We start from the raw sequence: 20647 nt of genomic DNA, 5'->3' as shown, positions 1-20647 counted from the left end.
TTTACCAAAAATGTTTATCCCGTTTTATGATTGGATAAAACTGTTTTTTTGCATTTATAAAATAAATTGTAAATTTCAATATGAAATATATACAAAAATTATCAGCAGAACACTTACAAACGTTTTTAAATATACTTAAAAACGTTCAGCTACAGCGTTTATGTGACAAATGAAAATACTATATCGGAATTATTCTACAAGATATTTTTTAGCATTTACATTCAATATAGTTAGTAAATTTAATCTTTAAAAAAATCAAATTAAAAGTGATCACTTAATGCAAATCATAAGATGTTCAGCCATCTTCAGAGCATCAAACGCCTTTTAAGTTAAGTTTATTACAATTTAGGCTTTATATATATATAGAGAAAAAACCATCGCGAAAATGCAATTCTGTAAGTTTGTCTTATTCTCAGACAAATTCTTTAATTTGCTTCGACCTATGCTGTGAGACTGAAGAGGATCAATAGACATGGTCCTCTTTGGAATAGCTTTAAGAAAAGCCTGGAACTTTGACTTGTGCAATAGTTTCCCCACCACAGTCCCTGCAAAAGTGATCAGCAGAGCAATCATTACAAAGTGTCATGTGTCCACACGGTAAATTAACTTTGGACACGTTGTTCATACCGCATTTGAGGCAGTGAATATCGCCATCGCTCTTTCTTTTACTCATTGTTTTTTCGTCCGTTTTCATGACGTGCAGCACTTGTTCCACGTAGTTAGCGCCTTTGCACATGATTAGATATTGACAATTTGAGTTCCATTTACAGTGTTGGACAAGGGGGTCGTCGTCCACGACCCAATCTCTCAAACCCAAATTACAATGAAAACATATTGCTTGATCTGCTATTCCTGTGTGATAAAAACCGGCTTGGGCCATTTCAAGAGGCGTTTGCTTCAAACTTTTGGGCCAGAAACGTTTGAACGAGCCAATGCGACTAGTTAATGTAGCGAAATTTGGGTTTACAGGCTTAGACCAATCTTGAATATTCAAGTCGCGAGGGGTCACAAGGAAACTGTTGCTTAAATTTACTAATTGAATGTTTGGCCCGTATTTTTCCAATTGTTTTTCCTGCGGCACGAACGGATTGACGCCAATATTGATCCTCGCTGATATGTGATCGTGTTTGATGTCGGTCTCTTCCTGCCCTATGGCAATATTGATGATGTTGCGATCTCGCAACAAAAACGGGCAGTCTGGATTCCAACGCGTGTGCTCTCTGTCAGGCGTGTCTCCTTCTTCCCAGCCGCGCACTTCTAAATTGCAAAAAGCACATCTGACGTTGTCGCCGTCTCCAGTGTAGTAAAATCCACTTTTCGCTAGAGCAGATGGTTCGACGTGCTGCCAGTCATCCTTTTTCAGCAGCGAGTACAGGCGGTGCGCTTCGAATTTGTAATTCAGCCCGCAGGTGACATTTCCCATCGGCACATTTCTTGAATTCACGTGGCAAATTTTACAATTTGATTTTTGCTGCTCCCTGATGATAATATCTCTTGCATTTTCCGGTCCGTTGGCGAAATATTGGGGAAAATCCTCAGGATGAATTCTGAATGGGCAAAATTTGCAACTCAAAAATTCTCCCACGTCTTCTTTTACGTAGAAGAGGCCTAGTTCCGCCAGTGTGATGAGGTTGATTAAGAATTCGTGAAGTAAATGCGTTGGAAAGGTGAAAAACCGATGCATGGCCAACAACAGATTCAACCCGTCTGCAGGAACAGGAGAGGCTCCATATCCGCATTGGCTAAAAATAATAAATTTTAAATTAAATAAATTTCTAAGAAAAATTTCAAAATTTGTTTAGATTTGAAACTTTTTCTATGTAAACAATTTAACTGTTCCTATTTTGCACTTACTTTTTGTCTGGTTCAACGTTAGATCGCAGGAGGTTTGGTGGAGGGCTCATTATAGAGAAAAACATCCCTCTGGTGATCCTGGCACTGGTTGTGAAATGTGGCTCTACAATCCGACCCTAAGCATTTTATAGTGAATAGACTTTTGTTAAGCGTCATACATATGACGACATTTAAAGTCAAATGACGTCACAATTTCTGATTGTATTAATCGATTTTGTGTGCGTATGCAGTTTTCTTAATAAAAACACGGTGGAATGTGGAATCAAAAAACTATATTTTCCTACTCTCATTCACTTCATTCACAATGATGCGTAATTCGTTGACCTTCCCTCTCCGTTTCATTTATTCGGCAGCTCCATCAACACTGGGTCGCGTGCCATCGCTGCTGCGAGTAACACACAGCACATAAATCATGACGAGATTAGCTAAAATTGAGACAGTTCATTTTTTATTTGGTCTACCTTGAAGAAAATAGGACTAATATTTTAGGCTTAGGCTAGGTTTGCAATGAATTATGGGTAAGGCAGAAGGTAAAGAAAAGTCTAACAACTGCGCTGAGTTACAAGAACGGCGGCCGGGATTTTTCCCTTCAATGGGAGAGTGGTTTTGGCGCCGATTTCATCACACAAATCGTAATATACATTAATTATATAAATTCGAAATAATAATCCAACACACTTAAACACTAAACATCGAAAAACTCGAAAAACTTACACTTTTCACCACAGCCATAAGTCATCGTAGACTTAAATAAAGTCTAAGCCTAATAATTAAGTCTAACTCTGCTGCTCAAAAGTGCAGCTGCCGGGATTCCTCCTCTCATTGGGAGAGCACCAGCCAGTTGACGTCAACACGAAAACACAGCTAGTACCACGCCGATAATAGTGAGATAGCAGTTGCGTCCCACGCGATGCCTTCCTTTCAAAGGTTTTTACGATGTGAAACTACTAACAGCAAAAAGTAAGTTCCAAAATAAGTACATTTCTGGGAATTCCGGGCATTTACATGCTACATTAATTCCCATCTTTTTTACACAAAGACACAGTCTTTTGTCAACTGTTCGCCAGTTTGCCAAACTCTGATTTCAATGCCATAATTGCATCATTTTGTTTTCAGCCCTTTAGATGCAACTTTGAGACTGACTTTGGCAATGCATCGCTTGTTCACCTTTCCACTCCAACTCTTCCGGGACTACTCATTTGGCCTGCTCCGCATGGTGGCAGAAGAAGGATTTTATTACGATCATGAGCGTGGATTTCTACGCTCAATATTCTGCGAGATGACCATCAGTGCTGAAGAACTTGCTGAAATATTATCTCAAGAATTGAAAGTTGCTCAAAAGATTATCTCCGAAAGACTGTTACAGTTCAATTGTAAAATTGGAGATTATAATAGTTCGAGAAATGTGCCGATGAGAAATATCGACGACGTACTGAATTACAAATTCGAGGCACACCGTTTATTTTCTCTGCTGAAAAATGTCGTTCATTTTCCGCACGTTGACATCTACGAGTTGGCAAAAAGTGGCTTTTACTACTTTGGAAAAGAGGACAGAGTAAAATGTGATTTCTGCAAATTGGAAATTTATAGATGGGAGCAGCAAGACAAGCCCAACGAGGAGCACCTCCGTTGGAACGATAAGTGTCCTTTTTTGCTCAAGGATATAAAAAATGTCACCGCCAACAACATCCCGATCGGCAGTGAGCAGATCGATTCAGTCAAAAGTGACGCCATTGGTAGCATGGCTAATGTTACCGCGAATCCTCACTTTGTCCCTGCTGACGGTGCTGCCGGAGGCCAAGATGTTCCACAGCAAGCTCTTCCTCAAATACAGGTCAGTACAATAGATTCTGTTGGTTTAAAATTGGGCCATGATTTTCTTTTAATTCAATAACAATCTTTGCAAAATTTTCACACTTTTCGTGCATTTATTTGTTTTTATAGAAGCAACAGTATATATTTGTTCTTTGTGTTGCAAAATCATGAAAATGGATTTTAACCTTTTCTCTTCAATTTTTTCTTAAAAAATATGCGAGAAAATCTGCTCCAAAATTTGTTTGGTAATCAGGCGGCAAAAGCACTGTCTCGTTGCCGGAAGTAATTTTATTTCACCTTAAACAAATTTAACTCACAATTCGCAAACCATTAAATAGGATCAAAATCAAGCGATTTAACAAACAATTTCGATAAATTTGGCAAGTTCTGAAATTTATCTGTTAGTTTTGGTCTTGATTTGATTTTTGCATGAATTTAAATCCTTTTTGGTAGAGCCAACAATGCAAAATATTGCTAATTAATCTTCATGCACAGGCCAACTTTTTATATATAGCTTCTAGGTGCTGTTAAATTATTTCCTAGCATAATATTTTTAACAGGTTCAATTTTGTATTATTTGTTTAGGAGTTGCAACCTGCTGGTGATCTTGTTGAAGCACAATTACCTCAGCCTGACGTTCCGCAACAGAATCCCGCAGGAAGCTGAGCTTTTCGCAGGATAAACCAACCTTATGAACCGTAGAACCTTTCATTAGAACAATGATGCATACAGGTCATTTTTTGTTAAATTTTCCAAAAAATGAATTGCAATCGATTCGGTGAATTGGCAGTTTCCGTGATAAAAAAACGAGATATTTTAAGCCTCAAATAAAAATGTGCATGCACTATATATTATTAATTTCTTCGTCATTATTTAATTTATTCGCCTCCCCTCTCCTTCAACCGGCCGCTGCATCAACACTGGGTGGCGTGCCATCGCTGCTGCAAGTCTCATACTGAAAACAAATCATGAGATAATCTAACAAACCAGAATTAATATGCACTTCTTGTTGAGCTAATTTGTCTACGTTTGTTTGCAACTTTAATTAAAAGCCACCTGGATGTGGACATGATGATAATTGCTTTTCTTAATACTTACTTTCTGTTTCTGGGGATTTTTTGCAGCAGCAGCGTAAATAAGTCTTCCAAACGACGAATTCAAGTCAAGAGTGACTTTAAAGACCTAAGGAACGTGGGTTATAAAAGTGAGCAACTCCACCGGTCCGGCCCTCTCACAAGCAGCATCCCATTACACACATTAGCAAGCCTTCATCACGATTGATTGTTTATTCTTTTGTGCATTAGAGTACCATTATTATTGTACTTCAAACTGAATGAAGTAATTTAAATCTAAAAGTCTATGCTTATATAACAATTAAATTAATCAAAAAATCTTATCATTTTGATCGACCAATCTAAAATGTTAAAAGGACTAAATTCTTCTCTTATGCTCCAATTAAAAGTCTATGAATGCGTGGCCAACATCGCGATTGGTAATGAGATTAGGAACGATGCGTAGCACGACAGATTTGTCGCGCAGAATTTTTCAGGGGCAATGCCAACTGGCTCTGACGATCAGCAGCCCAAAATAGAATTTTTCCAGTTCAAGTGCAATTAGATGCCAATAACTGAAACGTCCTCTTCTGGCTCTTCAATTAGAATCTTCTATGATTCTTATAGCTTCAAATTGTAACAGCTGACGAGCAATTAAAACTAATATAATGATTTTGTATTTATAGCATTATAAATTTATTGTTTTTTTTACAGGCGTATTGCCTTTAAGCAAGTCATAAATATTCACTCAAGTGTCAATTTTATTGACTGTGATGTGTGATATACATCAATATAATACAAAATCAAAATAATAATCCTACAGAATTTTAATGAAACACATCAAAACACATATTCATCTATTTCATGGCAAAACTCATTTATCACCAACAACAGAAAAAAAAATCAGAAAAATACTATACATAATACAAAAGCAAAATGAATTATTACATCCTTATTCTTATTACACACACAAATCGACTTATCGAAAATTAACATGATTCATTTATTATTGGCCTTCTGAGGAAAATACATAGTATGACTAATAATGGGTAAGACCTTCCGCCGTAGCCATAATGCGTCGTAGACTTACATGAGGTCTAAGGCTAATAAGTCTAACATTGCTGCTTTAAAGCGCGGCTGGCCGAGTTTCTCCTCCCAATAGCAGAGCGCCAGTCAGCCGACGTCAACACAGTGCCGCGCCGAGAGTGAGATAACAGTTGAGTCCCATGATGCCTTTCTCTGATCAAAGATCGTTACGACGTGAAACTACTCAGCACAGCAATAAGTAAGTGCCAAAAAATTTACACCAAATCGATTCCCATCTTTTTTACTGGTCAAAACTCTGATTTCAGTGCCATTGCATCATTTTTTCAGTCCTTTAGTTGATACTTTGACACCAACTTAAACAAAATTAACATAACCTCGTAGCGTTGAAAGCTTCGCTTTTTGGTTTTTTGTACAAAGACCGGCACTAAAAGCGGACCACCAACTGTTCGCGTTTGAAAAATAAACTCACATTTTTTTAAATTGCAGAATAGTAGAGGTATCGTCTTAACTTGTACTTGATGAAAAGAGCGGTCATTTCCGTCTTTTTGTCAAATGTCTGCCCGTTTTCCAAACTCTGATTTCAATGCCGTTGCACGATTTGCCAGCTAATAGCAAATAAACATAAAAAATTTTTCAGTGTTCCATTCCCAAATTTGAATATGGATTTGGAAATGCATCGTCTGCTCACCTTTCCATTCCAACTCTTCCGAGGACTCAAATTTGATCTGCTCCGCATGCTGGCAAAAGAAGAATTTTATTACGATCATGAGTGTGGATTTGTACGCTCAATTTTCTACGCGATGACCATCAGTGCAGTAGAACTTGCTCAAATATTATCTCACAATATTGAAGATGCTGAAAAGATTATTTCCGGAAGACTGCTACAGTTAAATTGTGATATTTCGAGAAATGTGCCAATAGGAAATGTCGACGGCGTACTGAATTATAAATTCGAGTCACACCGTTTATATTCTCTGCTGAAAAATGTAGATCATTTTCCGCACGTTAATATCTACGAGTTGGCAAAAAGTGGCTTTTACTACTTAGGAGAAAAGGACAATGTCAAATGTGACTTCTGCGGATTGGAAATTCATGGATGGGAGCAGCAAGACAAGCCCGACGATGAGCACCTCCGTTGGAACGATAAGTGTCCTTTTATGCGCAATGATAAAAATGTCACCGCCAACAACATCCCGATCGGCAGTGAGCAGATCGATTCAGTCAAAAGTGACGCCATTGGTAGCATGGCCAATGTTACCACGACACCTATTGGCCATAGGCCTGACATCGTCCCTGCTGACGGTGCTGCTGGAGGCCATTTTCCGCATCAAGTTCAGGTAAAAAAATTGATCACAGATTTTTTTAATATTCAATTAACAATCTGTGCAAATTTTCACACTTTTTGTGCATTTTTCAAGAAGTCTCAGTGTATGAATCTCTTTGTGTTACAAAATCGTGAAAAATAAATCCAAACATAATTTTACTGAGTTTAAATTTGAAGTTCAAAACAATTTTTCATTATTTTTTTAGGAATTTCAACCTGGTGGTGATCCTGTTGAAGCTGCACAACCTGAGCCTGACGGTCCGCAACAAAATCCTGAAGGAAACTAAGCTTTGCACAGGAGAAACCAACCTTGAACCTACCTGGAACCAATCAGTGGAAATTTTCCGGATACCATAAAAAGTTGCGAAGCGACGTGGTGCTAAAATAAAATTAAACAATAAAACCTTGAATGTTTGCATTTTAATGAAAGGTAAAAAACAATTGATTTCGTGTGTTAGTTTAAATTTTAAAAAATGGTTACTTCCAAAAAGCACTGAAAACTAGCAATTCTCAAATGCTTGTAAAATGAACCACAAACTAATATGCTCTACTCAAAACTAAATTTTACATGATTATTATCTTTTTAGACATAGCCTGGACCATTGCACATTTGCCGATATTGGCAGTTAGAGTTCCATTTACAATGTTGATCGAACGGGTCGTCTTTTGGATCCCAATCTTTCAAGCCCAAATTACAATGGAAGCAAATCACTCGATCGCCAACTCCGTGATAAAAGAAACCAGCGCGAGCCAATTCTTCTGGCGTTTGACTTAGACCTTTCGGCCATAAATCTTTAAAAGAATTAATGCGGCTGTTCAAGGTTGCGTATTTCGGGTTCAAAGGTTCGGTGGGTAAATCTTGCTCCTCGAACAAGTTGAAAGGGCTGGCTCCAATGTGAATTTTCGCTTTACATTTTTTCTCCGTGGTCTCGGTCTGGATTGCGACGTTGGCCACGCTCTTATCGCCAGACATCAAAGGGCAGAGCGGGTTCCACTGCTTGTGCTCTTCGTCAGGCTTCCGCAGCTGTGCTCCAGGTAACCGAAGTTGACAAAAGGCACATATCACAGTTCTGTCCTCTCCAGGAGCAGTAGGGGAGTAGAATCCACTTCTTGCAGCACTAAAAGGCTCAACGGGCAAACATGCAATTTTATTAATAATCGATAAAAGACGGTCGGATTCTAAATTACAATTGTGCTTCCTATTTTTTCTCATGGTCACGTTTTTAGTATCGGCGTGGCTGATTTTGCAATCGAAGACACTGTGATTTTCGTAAATTATATTTCGAACGATTAAATAATTTCTGCTGGAGAAAAAGTCAGCAAATTTTTCGGGACGGATGGTCAACTCGCAAAAATTGCAACGTAAATACGAGAATGATTTCCTTTCGATATTAACATAGTAGATGCCATCTTCTGCTAGTATGTGAACCACGTCGGTTGCGTATTGGCAGTGAAAATCCGTGGGGTAGGTGAAGAAGCGATGCATGGCCAAATTTGGATTCAATTTTACGTAGTTCGGAGTTGTGCATGGTGGTGCTGCAGGTGCAGGCCTGAAAGAGAGAATATTTGAAATTTTTATTGATATTGCTTACCAATTTGCTTGACTATGAAATTTGAAAATAGATAAATTAATCAATCAATTGAAAGAAACGACTTTTTCTAACAATGCAAAATGTTCAATATTTTTGATCTGTAATTACGAAATAAATATGACCATTCGTGACAATAGTGACTTTAGAGTTTCCTATTTACCTGCAATATCTTGAATATAGTAATAATAATAACAACAGACACATGGATAAAATCGTACACGGCTCAGTGTGTTGTGACAGGTGATCACCGCGTCCAGTATTATCGATCTTCTGCTGAATGCCGTATAAATACATAACATATATATAGATGCTAAAAAAAAGTCTGAGACTTTTAAGTCTAAGACTTTTAAGTCTTAGACTTTTAAAAGTCTAAGGTTTGGAAAGTCTAAGGTATTTAGAATTAGACTTTTCTACTAACTATATACACAGATCAGGAATGATTGTTAATAGATAAAAAATTATCGATTGATGAAATGATTCATTGTTTGATTTTAAGTAGGGTCCATAATAACCGGCGCCCTGAACTCACCTTCTGAGACAACCCCGGCCATTCTAATTTGTCCATAGGCGCCATTTCCCAACTTGGCCTCTACTGTAGGCCCGTCAGGGTATGTGTATAATTTTCTTTCAAATAATAAATAATCAGTTAATAATATTGTGTTGAGCATAGCAAAATACATGCTTTCTTTCAAACCACTTTTTTAAAAAAAAAATAAGTTGCGCTGAAATTTATAAATATCTTAATTTAATTCATTTTAATAAACATTCTTAAGGGGATCGAATAAAATCAGACAATTGCTTCAATTTTATAAATTTATTATTATTTTCATACAGCTTTGTAACGTTGATCAATTTTATGGCCATTAACCAGAGATGTATACAATTTTCAGGATTAATAATGTAATGCTGCCTTTCATCGGTACATAAATTTCATTTTCCTTGATAAATAAAAGTTGGTAAAAACTTTAATAAGGTTTTGGTCATCAATTATGGCAATTAATAAATATTATCCCAAACTTAAGGTCATCTCGAACACAAAACTTTAAAATTTAATGATTTGCGTCAGAAAAATTCGAACAGTTGTGAGCATTTATTTTTAAAGTTTAAAGATCATAAGATTAAAAAATTCACCATTTCTTAATAGCTCATACTATATACATTAATATAAATGCCCAAAATTCCTCTCATTCCCAGACAAATCATGCTCCAATTTGTTTCTGCTTTACCTTTGCTTCATCAGTGAGACTGGAGAGGACGTTATTTTCCGTTGTGCCAGTCTCACTATTAGAAAAGCCCGGCACTTTGACTTCTGCGATTACTTCCAATCCACAAACCATGCACGAATCATTAGCAGGACAGGAGCTGCAAAAGGTCATGTGGCCACACGGCAGATTTACTTTGGACACGCAGTCCAGTCTGCAGTTGAGGCAGTGAATATCGCCGTCGGTGCATCTCTTCGTGGGGGCGTTTGCGATTTCCTCCTTATTTTTGGCTGAGCGCAGAACCTTCTCCACGAAATCTTGACCTTTGCGCATCAGCAGGTATTGGCAGCTCGAATTCCACTTGCAGTGTTGGATGAAAGGGTCGTCGTTCAGGTCCCAATCTTTCAGGCCCAAATTGCAATGGAAGCAGATGGCTCGGTCTCCTTTTCCAGAATGAAAATATCCAGCCTCGGCCATTAAACGGGGCGTCAGTTTTTTGCTCTTTGGCCAAAATTCCTTGTACGAATCGATCCTGCTGTGAAGCGTCAGAAATTTCGGGTTTAAAGGCGCATCCAAATCGTGGATATTCAGGTCTTGAGGCGTCACAATAAAGTGGTTGGACTTTACAAGCTGGATGTTTCCGCCGTAATTTTTTAAATTTTTCTTTTTCGAATCAAAAGGATTAGCGCCAATGCAGCCCATCATTGACAGGCTGTCGTGTTTCACTTCTTGAAGCTCTCTTCCGATCGGAATGTTAAAAATCAGCGGATCTTTTAGCATGAATGGGCAATTCGGGTTCCAACGCGTGTGTTCTGTGTCCGGTTCATCGCCGTCTTCCCATCCGCTGACTTCCAGGTTGCAAAAGGCGCACCTTGCGTTGTCGCCGTCTCCGGTGTAGTAAAATCCGCTTCTTGCCAGATCACAGGGCTCGACATACCGCCAGTGAGGATATTTCAGCAGCGAATAAAGACGGTGGGCTTCGAATTTATAATTCAGTACGATGTCGACGTTTCCCATCGGAACATTATCCGAATCGTCGATTTCACAATTTGCTTCTTTCAGCTTCGTGGAAATCATCTTTTTGAATTTTTCAGCGCCATGAGAGAAATATTCCGCAATTTCCTCTAGGTTGATTTTGAAATCGCGAAATTCACTCTGCAGAAATTCCTGGTTGTCTTTGCATTCGTAGCAGAGGCCGAGTTCCGCAAGAAAAACGAGATAATCAAACGGTAGCTCTCGGAAAATACGCAGCGGAAAGGTAAACAGGCGATGCATCGAAAGATTGAGATTCAGCGGATGGTGCTCTTCCTTGGGCTCTTCAGATTCTGATGAGATTGCTGACTGAGTTGTTGAACGTTGTCCCTTCATTACAACTTGAGATCTGAAAAAAATTATTATTTAGATTTTTTCGCATAGGGTCCATTATCAGAACATTACAAAATTATCTCCTAAAAGTGTTCCTTGAGCGCCAAATTAACATATATAACACGTGAATTTAAATATAAAAATTACTTCATACCAAGAACACTTTCGTGTTTTTTGTTTTTTTGAACTAAAAATTATTTCCCACTCATATCGCAAAAAGGAGGTGATTATTTTAGGACAGGATACCAATATTATAAAAAATTAAAAACATTGATTTATTAATTTAAGAAGATATGAAGTAAAAAATCGTAAAATAATTTTCCGGATGTTCTGCATAAGGCGAAAAATTTAATTAAACAATTGTGCTCTAAAACCACCAGTAAAAAAGTTGGTAATTGATTTAGTGTTTGTCAAGAAATGTACTTGTTTTGGCACTTACTTTTTGCTGTGAGTAGTTTCACATCGTAACAATCTTTGAACAAAAGGCATCATTGGAAGCAACTGCTGTCTCACTCGCGGCGCGGCACAAGCTGTGTGTGTGTGTGTGTGTTTGTTGACGTCAGCTCAGCAGGCTGTCGCTCTGCTATTGGGAGGAGAAACTCCGGCAGCCGCGCTATAAAGCAGCAATGTTAGACTTAGACTTGATGTGTGACTTAGACTTGATGTGTGACTTAGACTTTATGTAAGTCTACGTCGTATTACGTCTTACCCATTGTTATTCATACTATTTTTCTCAGAAGACCAATAACAAATTAATCATGTTAATTTTTGTGAGCAATAAGGATGTAATTCATTTTGCTTTTGTGCAGTATTTTTCTATTTTTTGTTATTGTGGGCTGCTGTTGGTGATAAATGAGTGTTTCCATGAAATAGATAATTATGCAGAATATATATTTTTTAGTGTGTTTAAAATCTGTAGGATTATTATTTTGATTTTGTACACATATAATGCATTATGTTACGATATTTATGCCGAAATCATGAAATAGGGCGCCGAAACTTGTCGGAAGAAATAATAATGTATTTTGATGCAACAAGGGTAAAGTCCGTGTCAATTATAATATTGAATGAGGATGAAGTCTAACTAACTTACAACTGTCTAGAGAGAAAGTGTTTCATCTGTAATTAGTTATTCAAATTAATGGATCCTTGATAGGGAATTTTTGACGTCACTTATTAGAGAAGTTTGGACGCTTATTGACATTTAAGTGTCGGAGATCGTCAATATTTAAACAACAAAGGCAACTTTAACTGAACAATATTTCCTAACAATTTGTTTTGATCACAAAATAGTGAAAAAGTCCACCTTTAAGAAAATATAAGCAGTGCTTAAATTAAAAACAAATTTAAACCTTTAATAAATCCATATATTTTTTTGTGAATAGCAAGTAATCTACAACATTGTGAAAAAAAAGAAAAAAATGATTGGTGTCCGCTGACTCTTTGAAAAGCAAACTTTGAGCGGCTGTTGTGAGCTTTCGCTGCTTTCGTGATAAATCTCGTCTTTCATTGAACCTCTCTGCTCACAATCAGCACATCCCGCGCAGACTATCTACTTTTTTACAAAGATAAAATGTTTTCCGTATATCCGGATGTCTAATGAGGAAAGAAAGTTTGATCTCCGAACAGATTTTGTATCTACCCTTGTATTTTGATAAGTCTAAGAGTGCTTTCTCCAGTGTGACGCCTCCCCTCCCGTTATTGCTTGTCTATATAATAGCACAACCACAATACATCTGGTTGAGTGCTGGATGTTCGCTGCGTCGTGGGTGTCTTGTGTACGAACGAACACTACAGACATCAAACGGTTCGTTAAAATTCTTGAATTAGTGATGTTATGCGCGCATATGCTAAAATTTGTTTAAGCACAACAATACGCGTGATTGAGCGTTCATATTAATTATTTATTAATTTTTGCAAGATTTATCCCACAAAAGTTTTAAGGTTTACTTTATTACAACGGCATTTAGGAATAATTAATTTGACTCTGGACTAAAATCGAAATTAAAAATTTTGCTTGAAATTAAAGAGGCAAAAATTAACAGATTTAGTGCTCCAAATATCTCTGTAGCGTTACAGGTATTATTTTAATTCTAAAATTTATATAATTTTGCTCAATATGGGTTTCTTATTAAAATCGTTTGAAAATTTAGTCATTTCTATTTTAAGACCGGTTCTTGTTAGTTCTTTTTTATTTCAATATATAATAACGAAAATTAATCACAACATATTGTTAATTAACCACTTGCGCCAAAAATAAATTGATTTCAATCGGCACACGCTCGTACAGGTGTGTGGGGTCTCGGTATCGCCGTGCAAACTACGTTCGTCTTCTTGGGCGTTGGTGCTGTTGATTGAAATATTCACCCGATTATGATCACTATCTTAAATGATTTGGGAGACTCCTAATAATGAGCAAGCGTTAATTTTTGGTCTCGATTTTTGCAAATTTAAAGTCAGTGTCTTCTATCAATATTAACAAAGACAGGTAAAATATTATTTAGATCATACTAAGTTTATATTATTTTACTTGTAGTGAATCACCATTTTTGTGATTTCATTTTAAGTGCTGAGGAATTACCAGACATTTTTGCACACGGCACTAGAGAGCTCTAAAAATAATTCAAGATGAACATATTTGTGACGGTATAGTGATAAGTCCAGAAATATTATTATTTCAAAGATTATGAAAGCACTATTTGATAATATGAACTATTTTTGCTTAAAAATTTTTATTCCATTATTTTAAGCGATTTAATGAAACAAAAAAATGACTAAAACTTTATAATCAGGGATTAGAATTGAAACACTACAATTAAAAACACTCGGTTAACTTTTATTCCTATTTTTGAAAACAATATTATCAAAAACTATCAGACAAGCCTGGAACTTGTATTTCTGAGATAACTTCTGCGCCACAAATCGCACACGAAAAATCAGAGCAGGCGCTGCAGAAGCTGAGGTGTCCACACGGTAAATTCACTTTTGAAACACTTCCCGATTCGCACTTAAAACACAGCATACTATTGTCCCCTCGCGTCCTTAAAGACGTATTAGATGTTTCCATTTTTTCTCTTCCGTGTATAACTTTTTCCACGAATGCTGGTCCCTTGTGCATCAACAAATATTGGCAGTTTGAGTTCCACCTACAGTGTTGGATGCAAGGGTCATCCTCTGGAACCCAGTCATGCAAACCAAAATTGCAGTGGAAGCAGACTGTTTTGTCGGCTTTGCCTGTGTAATAGAATCCGGCCTGGGCCATTTCAAGTGGCGTTTGCCGCTGGCTTTTCGGCCAGTAGTCTTTGAAAGAATTGATCCGGCTTTTTAGTGTTGCAAAGTTTGGGTTCAGAGGTTTGGACCATTCGAAGATGTTCAAATCATGAGGAGTTAGAACGAAACGGTTCGACTTTCTAACAAATTTAATGTTCTGACCATATTTTTCGAAAAGTTTCTCGTGCGTAACGAACGGATTAACACCGATATTTATTTTAGCTGGCAGGCTGTCGTGTGACACGTCCCTGTTTTCACGTCCAATTTCGATGTTAATGAGGCTTCTATCATTACAAAGAAAAGGGCATTTTGGGCTCCAACGCGTGTGCTCTCCGTCCGGCGTGTCTCCCTCCTCCCAGCCGCGGATTTCCACGTTGCAAAAAGTGCATCTAACATTGTCACCTTCCCCAGTGTAGTAAAATCCGCTTTTCGCCAGTCCAAACGGCTCAACGTGCTCCCAGTCGACCTTTTTCAGCAAAGAGTAAAGGCGGTGTGCCTCAAATTTGTAGTTCAGCACGCTGTTGGTATTCCCCATCGGCACATTTCTTGACTTATCGCTATCGCCACAGACATGTTTATCTTGAATTATTTTTACAGCTCTTGTCCCGTGTGCAAAAATTTCTGGCAATTCCGTGGCACTTAAAACGAAATCGCAAAAGTGGCAGCACAAAAATGGCGATTCACTACAATTAAAATAATATAAACCTAGTCCCGCAAGTGTGTGGATTAGTTCATGTGAATAGTTTTGAAGAAAATTAGTTGCAAAGGTGAAGAATCGATGCATAGCCAAATTCAAATCCAAATCCGACGTAATCTCGGTTTTCTTTTTGTGACTGCTGGCAGCTGAATGCATGCTGGATGGCGTTTCATTTTTCTCCGACTTCCTGAAACTTGCGTCAAAATCAATATTATTATATCATTATATTTCAATAAACTATCAATATTTCAGTACACTTAAACCAAATTGAAGGCTTTGTAAGAGAGATATGCATATTTTTTGCATTTTTGAATCAATTGTTAGCACTGCAACTATTTTATAATGAATACATAATATGTATGTTACACTTACTGTTTGTCTCCACTAGGTTGTAAACGATTATGTTTTTCGTCTTTCGCAGAACCAATAGCGTTCATTCCATTCCTCTTCTCAGCGGTGCTGCTGTTTTTCTTCAAGTCTTTCCTTATCAACGTTCATCACCTTTTATAAACGTAGATGGAATGAGACTTTTAGAAAAACATATATAGGTGCAGCATAAGCCAGAGCAAACTTATATGATCCTGCTACAGATAACAAAAACGAATTATGTATATATGAGAGTTCTATGCTGGTTATTGCATGAATAAGATTAAAATGAGTTTTAACTCTGCATCTTTTCCATATTTTTCCGCTATGATATTAGGAATTGAAAATTAGATAACCAAAAAGAAGGATTTTGCATCTTTTACTTGGCTCCAGCTAAAAACGTTTCTTACCTTGAACGTGAAGGAGGTGTTTTGTACTGTAGAATAATGGGTCCAAATTAATTCTGCCTTGACTGCAGTCTGATTGTCTTGATAAAGTTGTCAATCACACTAATCTCAGAATCAAACACAAGTCGATTGATTACATTACATTTTCAGTCCATTAGTCGATAATCAAAGGGCGAAGTCAATCGGGAAGTGTTAAGCGTGTGCAGAAAAATCGAGATAATTCACACAAAAAAATCGATTAAAAACTTCAGAAACTTTGAAAAAAGAGTAGTTTTTAAGGCTAAAATGTAGCCAGATAAGCTCTGAAAAAGTCTAAAGTCGTTAACATAGCTTACAACATTGATAAACACTTTTAGTATACGCACAACACACTGTACTGACAAGAACAGTTTAAGCCAATCAAATTTGACTTACGTAGCAGTGTTATCAGTGTTTTATGCGGAGCCAATAAAATTACGAAAATTAAATAACATCTGCTTCAATTTTATGATATTTATTGATTAAGTTATTTTTACAGTTTTGTAACATTGATCAATTTTGAGGCCATAAAGGTATAAAACTATAAAGATAATTGATGTTTTGCAACAGTACATAAATTTCGTTTTCCTTAATAAATAAATGTAATAATGTTTTGGTCATCAATTATTACAATTAATATACATCTGTTGCGAATATCTGCAACACAGCTAAACCAAAACTAGTGCCCTCTGACCCCTCAGCTAACAGCTCGCAGAAATAGAGCGGCTTCTATAAAGATCTCGCCAGCACTCGCTGTCGCCGAGCCATATCCCTCTTATCTCGTCGTCGCGGCGGCTGCCTCTCACGATCAATCGTCTCTTAAATATTATTTAATTCATACCATTTAGCTCTCATTCCTTCACCGGTTAGGAGGGCCCAAACAAGATAAGTCGTACTAAGTTTTCTCGTAAACAATTGATAAATCCTGGAGCAATCTTAATTTTTCAACGTCGAGAGCCACGTGAGGCCGCACGCCAAGAATTATCAAGATTTGCCGCGGTAATATCACATTAAATAACATTCAAGGAGCTTTCAGAAAGAAAAAGGGCTTACAAAATATTCAGATTACTTATCCGGGGCCTAGTTCCACCAGTGTGATGAGGTTGATTAAGAATTCGTGAACAAATTGCGTTGGAAAGGTGAAAAACCGGTGCATGGCCAAAAACAGATTCAATCCGTCTGCAGGAACAGGAGAGGCCCCATATCCGAATTGGCCAAAAATTATAAATTTTACATAAAAAAAATTATAAGAAAATTGTTTCTTTTTGGAACTTTGTATGCTATAAATTAAACTGTTTCTATTTTTTGCACATACTTTGTGTCTGGTTCAACGTTAGACCGTAGGAGGTTTGGTGGAGGTCTCATAATAGAAAAAGACATCCCTCTGGTGATCCTATGGCACTGAAATGTGGCTCTACAATCCACTCGTAAGCATTTTATAGTGAATAGACTTTTAAAGCATCATATAAACAATGACATTTAACATCATTATTTGTCTATGATCTATGAATGATAGCGTCAAAATTTTCAAATGAATTTGCAATCGATTTTATGCTCTTACAGATTACCTGATAAATAAACGCGATATAAGAACTATATTATTTCCACTCATTCGCTACATTCACAATGATGCGTCATTCTTTGACCTCCCCTCTCCTTTCATTCATTCGGCCGCTTCATCAACACTGGGTCGCGTGCCATCGCTGCGCTGCGAGCGAGTCACACAGAACACAAACATGACGAGATAAGCTAAAATTAAGACGATTCATTTTATTTTTTTTAATTGGTCTTCCTTGAAGTAAACCATGACAAATATACAGATTTTAGGCTTAGACCAAGTTCGCAATGAATGATGGGCAAGGCAGAAAAAGTCTTACTACGCCGGCTATAAAAAATAGTGGTGCTCGATGGGATATCCTCTATCAATGGGAGAGCGCCAGGCCAGTCAGCCGTCAACACAAACACAGCTAGTGCCGCGCTGAGAGCAAGATACTTGTTGCGTCCGCAATGACGCCTTTCTTTCAAAGATTTATTTGATTTGAAACAACTCACAGCAAAAAGTAAGTGCCAAAACAAGTACATTTCTGAGTATTAACACTAAATCAATCCCAATTTTTTTACTGCGGTGATTTTAGGACGCAAATAAGTCACAGTCTTTTTGTCGATTGTCCGCCCATTTGCCAAAACTCTGATTTCAGTACCATTGTGGGGTTCTGGTTTGAGCCGAGGGAAATGGAAAAACTTCAGGTCCTTTTTATACTGCTCAGTTTATTGGGTTGGTTGAGCGGAGACATGAATCCAATTATTTAATCCAGAATTAATAACTAATAATTAATCACAATATCGGTAAAGCATAAAATCTCAAAGGAAAGTCAATATACATTTAAACAATATATTTGCCCCGTAAAATGCGAGTGGTGAATATAATTAATTAACACAGCTATAAACAATGCTTACCCCGGAAGTACGTCGGGTCTATTGGTTATTAATATAAGCGTCAAGAATGTATGACATAATGCTCCCGGCCGGAGAGAGAAAGGTGACATGTCCATGTATTGTGCGTCCGAGGGTAAACGGTTCAGATTGACACAAACTAACAATAAGTTAACGCCAGTGTGTGCGGGAACCGCTACACCATAATTACATCATTCTTTTCAGTCCTCCAGTCGCAAATTTGAAGCTGGCATCGTCCGTTGCCCCTGACTTTTCAATAAAAGTCTTTTAGGTCTGCTCTGCGCGCTACAGTCCGATTGAGAGAAAATTGTTTGATAAAGTTGTTAATCACAGATTCAAACACTTACAATACATGTCGATTGATTATAAAACTTTTTTAGTCCATAAGTCGATAATAAAAGGGCGAATTCAATCGAGATAATTCACGAATAAAAAAAATGATTTCAAAAACTGTATAAAAGAGAAGTTTTTAAGGTCAAAGCATAGCCAGATAAGCTTTGAAAAAGTCTGAAGTTGTTATAAATAGCATACAACATTGATAAACACTTCCAGTATACGCACAACACACTGCACTGATAAGAACAACAGTTTAAGCCAATCAAATTTGACACACGCAGCAGTGAAAGAAGTTTCCTGGCCGCGCGCAGCTGCAAAAATTCATATCAGCATACAAAATCCTCTCTATATCGAGGTCAACGGTGAGTACGAATAATTTTATCAACATTGTATCGTTTCTAACATGGGCAAGCTTAATTTTATATTAAAAGTTTTATGAATTTTAATTTGAAATGTTGCCGAAAACTTTAAAACAATAATTATTAAGGTTGGGCGTGCGATATCTTATCGAAAAATACAAAAAATTGAATCGGTAAAAATGGATAAGAACAACAACACTTTATTTCAATTGTAAAATAAATTTAATTTTTCAGGTCTATATAAAAATTGAACACCTCATCGCTCACCATCCCCAGAAGAATGTGCGAGGAAAATCCCCACACTATGAATTTGAAGCTAAACTTGGCCATGCATCGATTATTCACCTTTCCACCTCAATTTCGGCGGGAATACCCCGTTGACCTGCTGGCGGATCTTGGCTTCATCTTTGAAAAGAACGGCGAGTGTGAATTTGTGCGTTGCTACTTTTGCGAACTGTCCATCAGTCGAGAGGAATTTCTGATTTATTTTACCAAAGAAATTCGAGATGCCAAAAAACATGTACATCCAAATTGTAAAATTCGCGATGCCGAATCAAAAAATTTTCCGATGTCAGAACCACTCGTGATGACTTACAAATTCGAGTCGCACCGCCTATACTCATTGCTGAAAAAGAATGATTGGCAGCACGTGAATCCCTTTGCATTAGCAAGAAGCGGATTTTTTTACCTTGGTAAAGGTGACCATGTCCAATGTGCCTTCTGCAATCTGGAAGTGACAGCGTGGCAAGAAGGAGACAATCCTGACGTAGAGCACGCGAAATTTAACGAAATGTGTCCGTTTTTGCGTGACCCTTTAGGTGTCGGAGACATCGTGATTGGAAGTGAGCAAATTGAAATGGCACACGATGGCCTTGGAAAAACAAATCCTGGCGCCACGATTTACAACCCTGAGGATGAAACTGACCACGGAGACCATAAAACAACAATTGACGAACAATAAGTCCAGACTCATCTTATTTACAATTTACATTATAGTGAGAAAATCTCGTATATTTTCTCTTTATTGCCTTGTTGTAATTTTTAACCTGAGAATAATCAGATTATTCTAAACGAAATATGTGCTTAAATTTTTCATTAAAAATTGCTCGAAAATATATTGGTTTTCTTTTACTATTAACTGTTTAAACGATATTGTTTAAAACTAGGAAAGTTAAGCTATCTTTTTTTCAAGGAGATCAATGCAGAAAAAACAACTTTAAAACAATCAAAAAATAAATAGATTTAATATTGTCTTGAATTATTGATGCTCAGAGTTAAACAAATCAGTATAATAAAACATAGCGATATGACTTTTTTAATTATATTAATTTTTTTAACTTACATGCAGTTTTTGTCTTAAATTGTGTCTTAAAGTGGTATATTATTGCAAGAGCCGGGCAATCCTTGTTGTCAAAACCATCTTTTTTTAAAGAGAGACTCGACCTGCCGGCTTTTGTGCTGCAAGGGAACAAACCGAACAAACCGTGCT

General features: G+C 37.2%; 5 protein-coding genes and 1 long non-coding RNA gene across 7 annotated transcripts; 3 read left to right on the top strand and 3 right to left on the bottom strand.

Moving 5' to 3' along the window:
- Positions 1 to 386: 386 nt before the first annotated feature.
- On the bottom strand, positions 387 to 2053 carry LOC135940172 (baculoviral IAP repeat-containing protein 7-B-like). The gene has a single exon (XM_065484961.1). The coding sequence runs from the start codon at positions 1682 to 1684 to the stop codon at positions 494 to 496; it is 1191 nt and encodes a 396-aa protein (XP_065341033.1). The 5' UTR covers positions 1685 to 2053; the 3' UTR covers positions 387 to 493.
- A 530-nt stretch (positions 2054 to 2583) lies between these two features.
- LOC135940306 (baculoviral IAP repeat-containing protein 1-like) lies at positions 2584 to 4441 on the top strand. Its single transcript, XM_065485143.1, has 3 exons — positions 2584 to 2814; positions 2971 to 3688; positions 4255 to 4441. Exons 1-3 carry the CDS (start codon positions 2765 to 2767, stop codon positions 4333 to 4335), a joined length of 849 nt encoding a protein of 282 aa, XP_065341215.1. The 5' UTR covers positions 2584 to 2764; the 3' UTR covers positions 4336 to 4441.
- Positions 4442 to 5883: 1442 nt separating this feature from the next.
- LOC135940679 (uncharacterized) lies at positions 5884 to 7502 on the top strand. Its single transcript, XM_065485672.1, has 3 exons — positions 5884 to 6006; positions 6406 to 7105; positions 7299 to 7502. Exons 1-3 carry the CDS (start codon positions 5948 to 5950, stop codon positions 7377 to 7379), a joined length of 840 nt encoding a protein of 279 aa, XP_065341744.1. The 5' UTR covers positions 5884 to 5947; the 3' UTR covers positions 7380 to 7502.
- Positions 7503 to 7551: 49 nt separating this feature from the next.
- On the bottom strand, positions 7552 to 12930 carry LOC135940788 (baculoviral IAP repeat-containing protein 7-B-like). Of its 2 annotated transcripts, XR_010574919.1 has the most exons (3): positions 11691 to 12930; positions 8845 to 11267; positions 7552 to 8642 (listed from the first exon to the last, which is right to left on the bottom strand). XR_010574919.1 is itself a non-coding variant. In XM_065485842.1 (2 exons), the coding sequence occupies exons 1-2, from the start codon at positions 11741 to 11743 to the stop codon at positions 9884 to 9886; spliced, it is 1437 nt and encodes a 478-aa protein (XP_065341914.1). In that variant the 5' UTR covers positions 11744 to 12930; the 3' UTR covers positions 7552 to 9883. The 2 variants fall into 2 exon arrangements, 1 of the variants encoding a protein (XP_065341914.1); XM_065485842.1 differs by having other exon boundaries at positions 7552 to 11267.
- Positions 12931 to 14066: 1136 nt separating this feature from the next.
- Positions 14067 to 16344, bottom strand: LOC135939839 (baculoviral IAP repeat-containing protein 7-B-like). The gene is made up of 3 exons (XM_065484417.1): positions 15995 to 16344; positions 15591 to 15719; positions 14067 to 15411 (listed from the first exon to the last, which is right to left on the bottom strand). Exons 2-3 carry the CDS (start codon positions 15653 to 15655, stop codon positions 14115 to 14117), a joined length of 1362 nt encoding a protein of 453 aa, XP_065340489.1. The 5' UTR covers positions 15656 to 15719; positions 15995 to 16344; the 3' UTR covers positions 14067 to 14114.
- Positions 16345 to 17625: 1281 nt separating this feature from the next.
- Positions 17626 to 20273, top strand: LOC135939842 (uncharacterized). The gene is made up of 3 exons (XR_010574784.1): positions 17626 to 18069; positions 19016 to 19161; positions 19393 to 20273. It is a non-coding gene; the product is annotated as an uncharacterized LOC135939842 (long non-coding RNA).
- Positions 20274 to 20647: the final 374 nt, after the last annotated feature.

The sequence above is a fragment of the Cloeon dipterum genome, chromosome 3 (genome assembly GCF_949628265.1).
Source record: "Cloeon dipterum chromosome 3, ieCloDipt1.1, whole genome shotgun sequence".
NCBI lineage: Eukaryota > Metazoa > Arthropoda > Insecta > Ephemeroptera > Baetidae > Cloeon > Cloeon dipterum.
The sequence above is the reverse complement of the archived record's forward strand: the minus strand, read 5'-3'. Positions and strand labels throughout refer to the sequence as shown.

What these genes read in the sequence shown, in the direction of transcription:
- LOC135940679 (XM_065485672.1), top strand. Translation starts at nt 5,948, where the DNA reads ATGATGCCTTTCTCTGATCAAAGATCGTTACGACGTGAAACTACTCAG. An exon ending in ACTACTCAGCACAGCAATAA is followed by an intron (nt 6,007 to 6,405) that starts GTAAGTGCCAAA and finishes AAAATTTTTCAG; the next exon opens with TGTTCCATTCCCAAATTTGA. An exon ending in ATTTTCCGCATCAAGTTCAG is followed by an intron (nt 7,106 to 7,298) that starts GTAAAAAAATTG and finishes TTATTTTTTTAG; the next exon opens with GAATTTCAACCTGGTGGTGA.
- LOC135940788 (XM_065485842.1), bottom strand. Translation starts at nt 11,743, where the DNA reads ATGATGCCTTTTGTTCAAAGATTGTTACGATGTGAAACTACTCACAGC. An exon ending in GAAACTACTCACAGCAAAAA is followed by an intron (nt 11,268 to 11,690) that starts GTAAGTGCCAAA and finishes AATTTTTTTCAG; the next exon opens with ATCTCAAGTTGTAATGAAGG.
- LOC135940306 (XM_065485143.1), top strand. Translation starts at nt 2,765, where the DNA reads ATGCCTTCCTTTCAAAGGTTTTTACGATGTGAAACTACTAACAGCAAA. An exon ending in GAAACTACTAACAGCAAAAA is followed by an intron (nt 2,815 to 2,970) that starts GTAAGTTCCAAA and finishes TTTTGTTTTCAG; the next exon opens with CCCTTTAGATGCAACTTTGA. An exon ending in AAGCTCTTCCTCAAATACAG is followed by an intron (nt 3,689 to 4,254) that starts GTCAGTACAATA and finishes TTATTTGTTTAG; the next exon opens with GAGTTGCAACCTGCTGGTGA.
- LOC135940172 (XM_065484961.1), bottom strand. Translation starts at nt 1,684, where the DNA reads ATGCATCGGTTTTTCACCTTTCCAACGCATTTACTTCACGAATTCTTA.
- LOC135939839 (XM_065484417.1), bottom strand. Translation starts at nt 15,655, where the DNA reads ATGAACGCTATTGGTTCTGCGAAAGACGAAAAACATAATCGTTTACAA. An exon ending in CAACCTAGTGGAGACAAACA is followed by an intron (nt 15,412 to 15,590) that starts GTAAGTGTAACA and finishes TTTTGACGCAAG; the next exon opens with TTTCAGGAAGTCGGAGAAAA.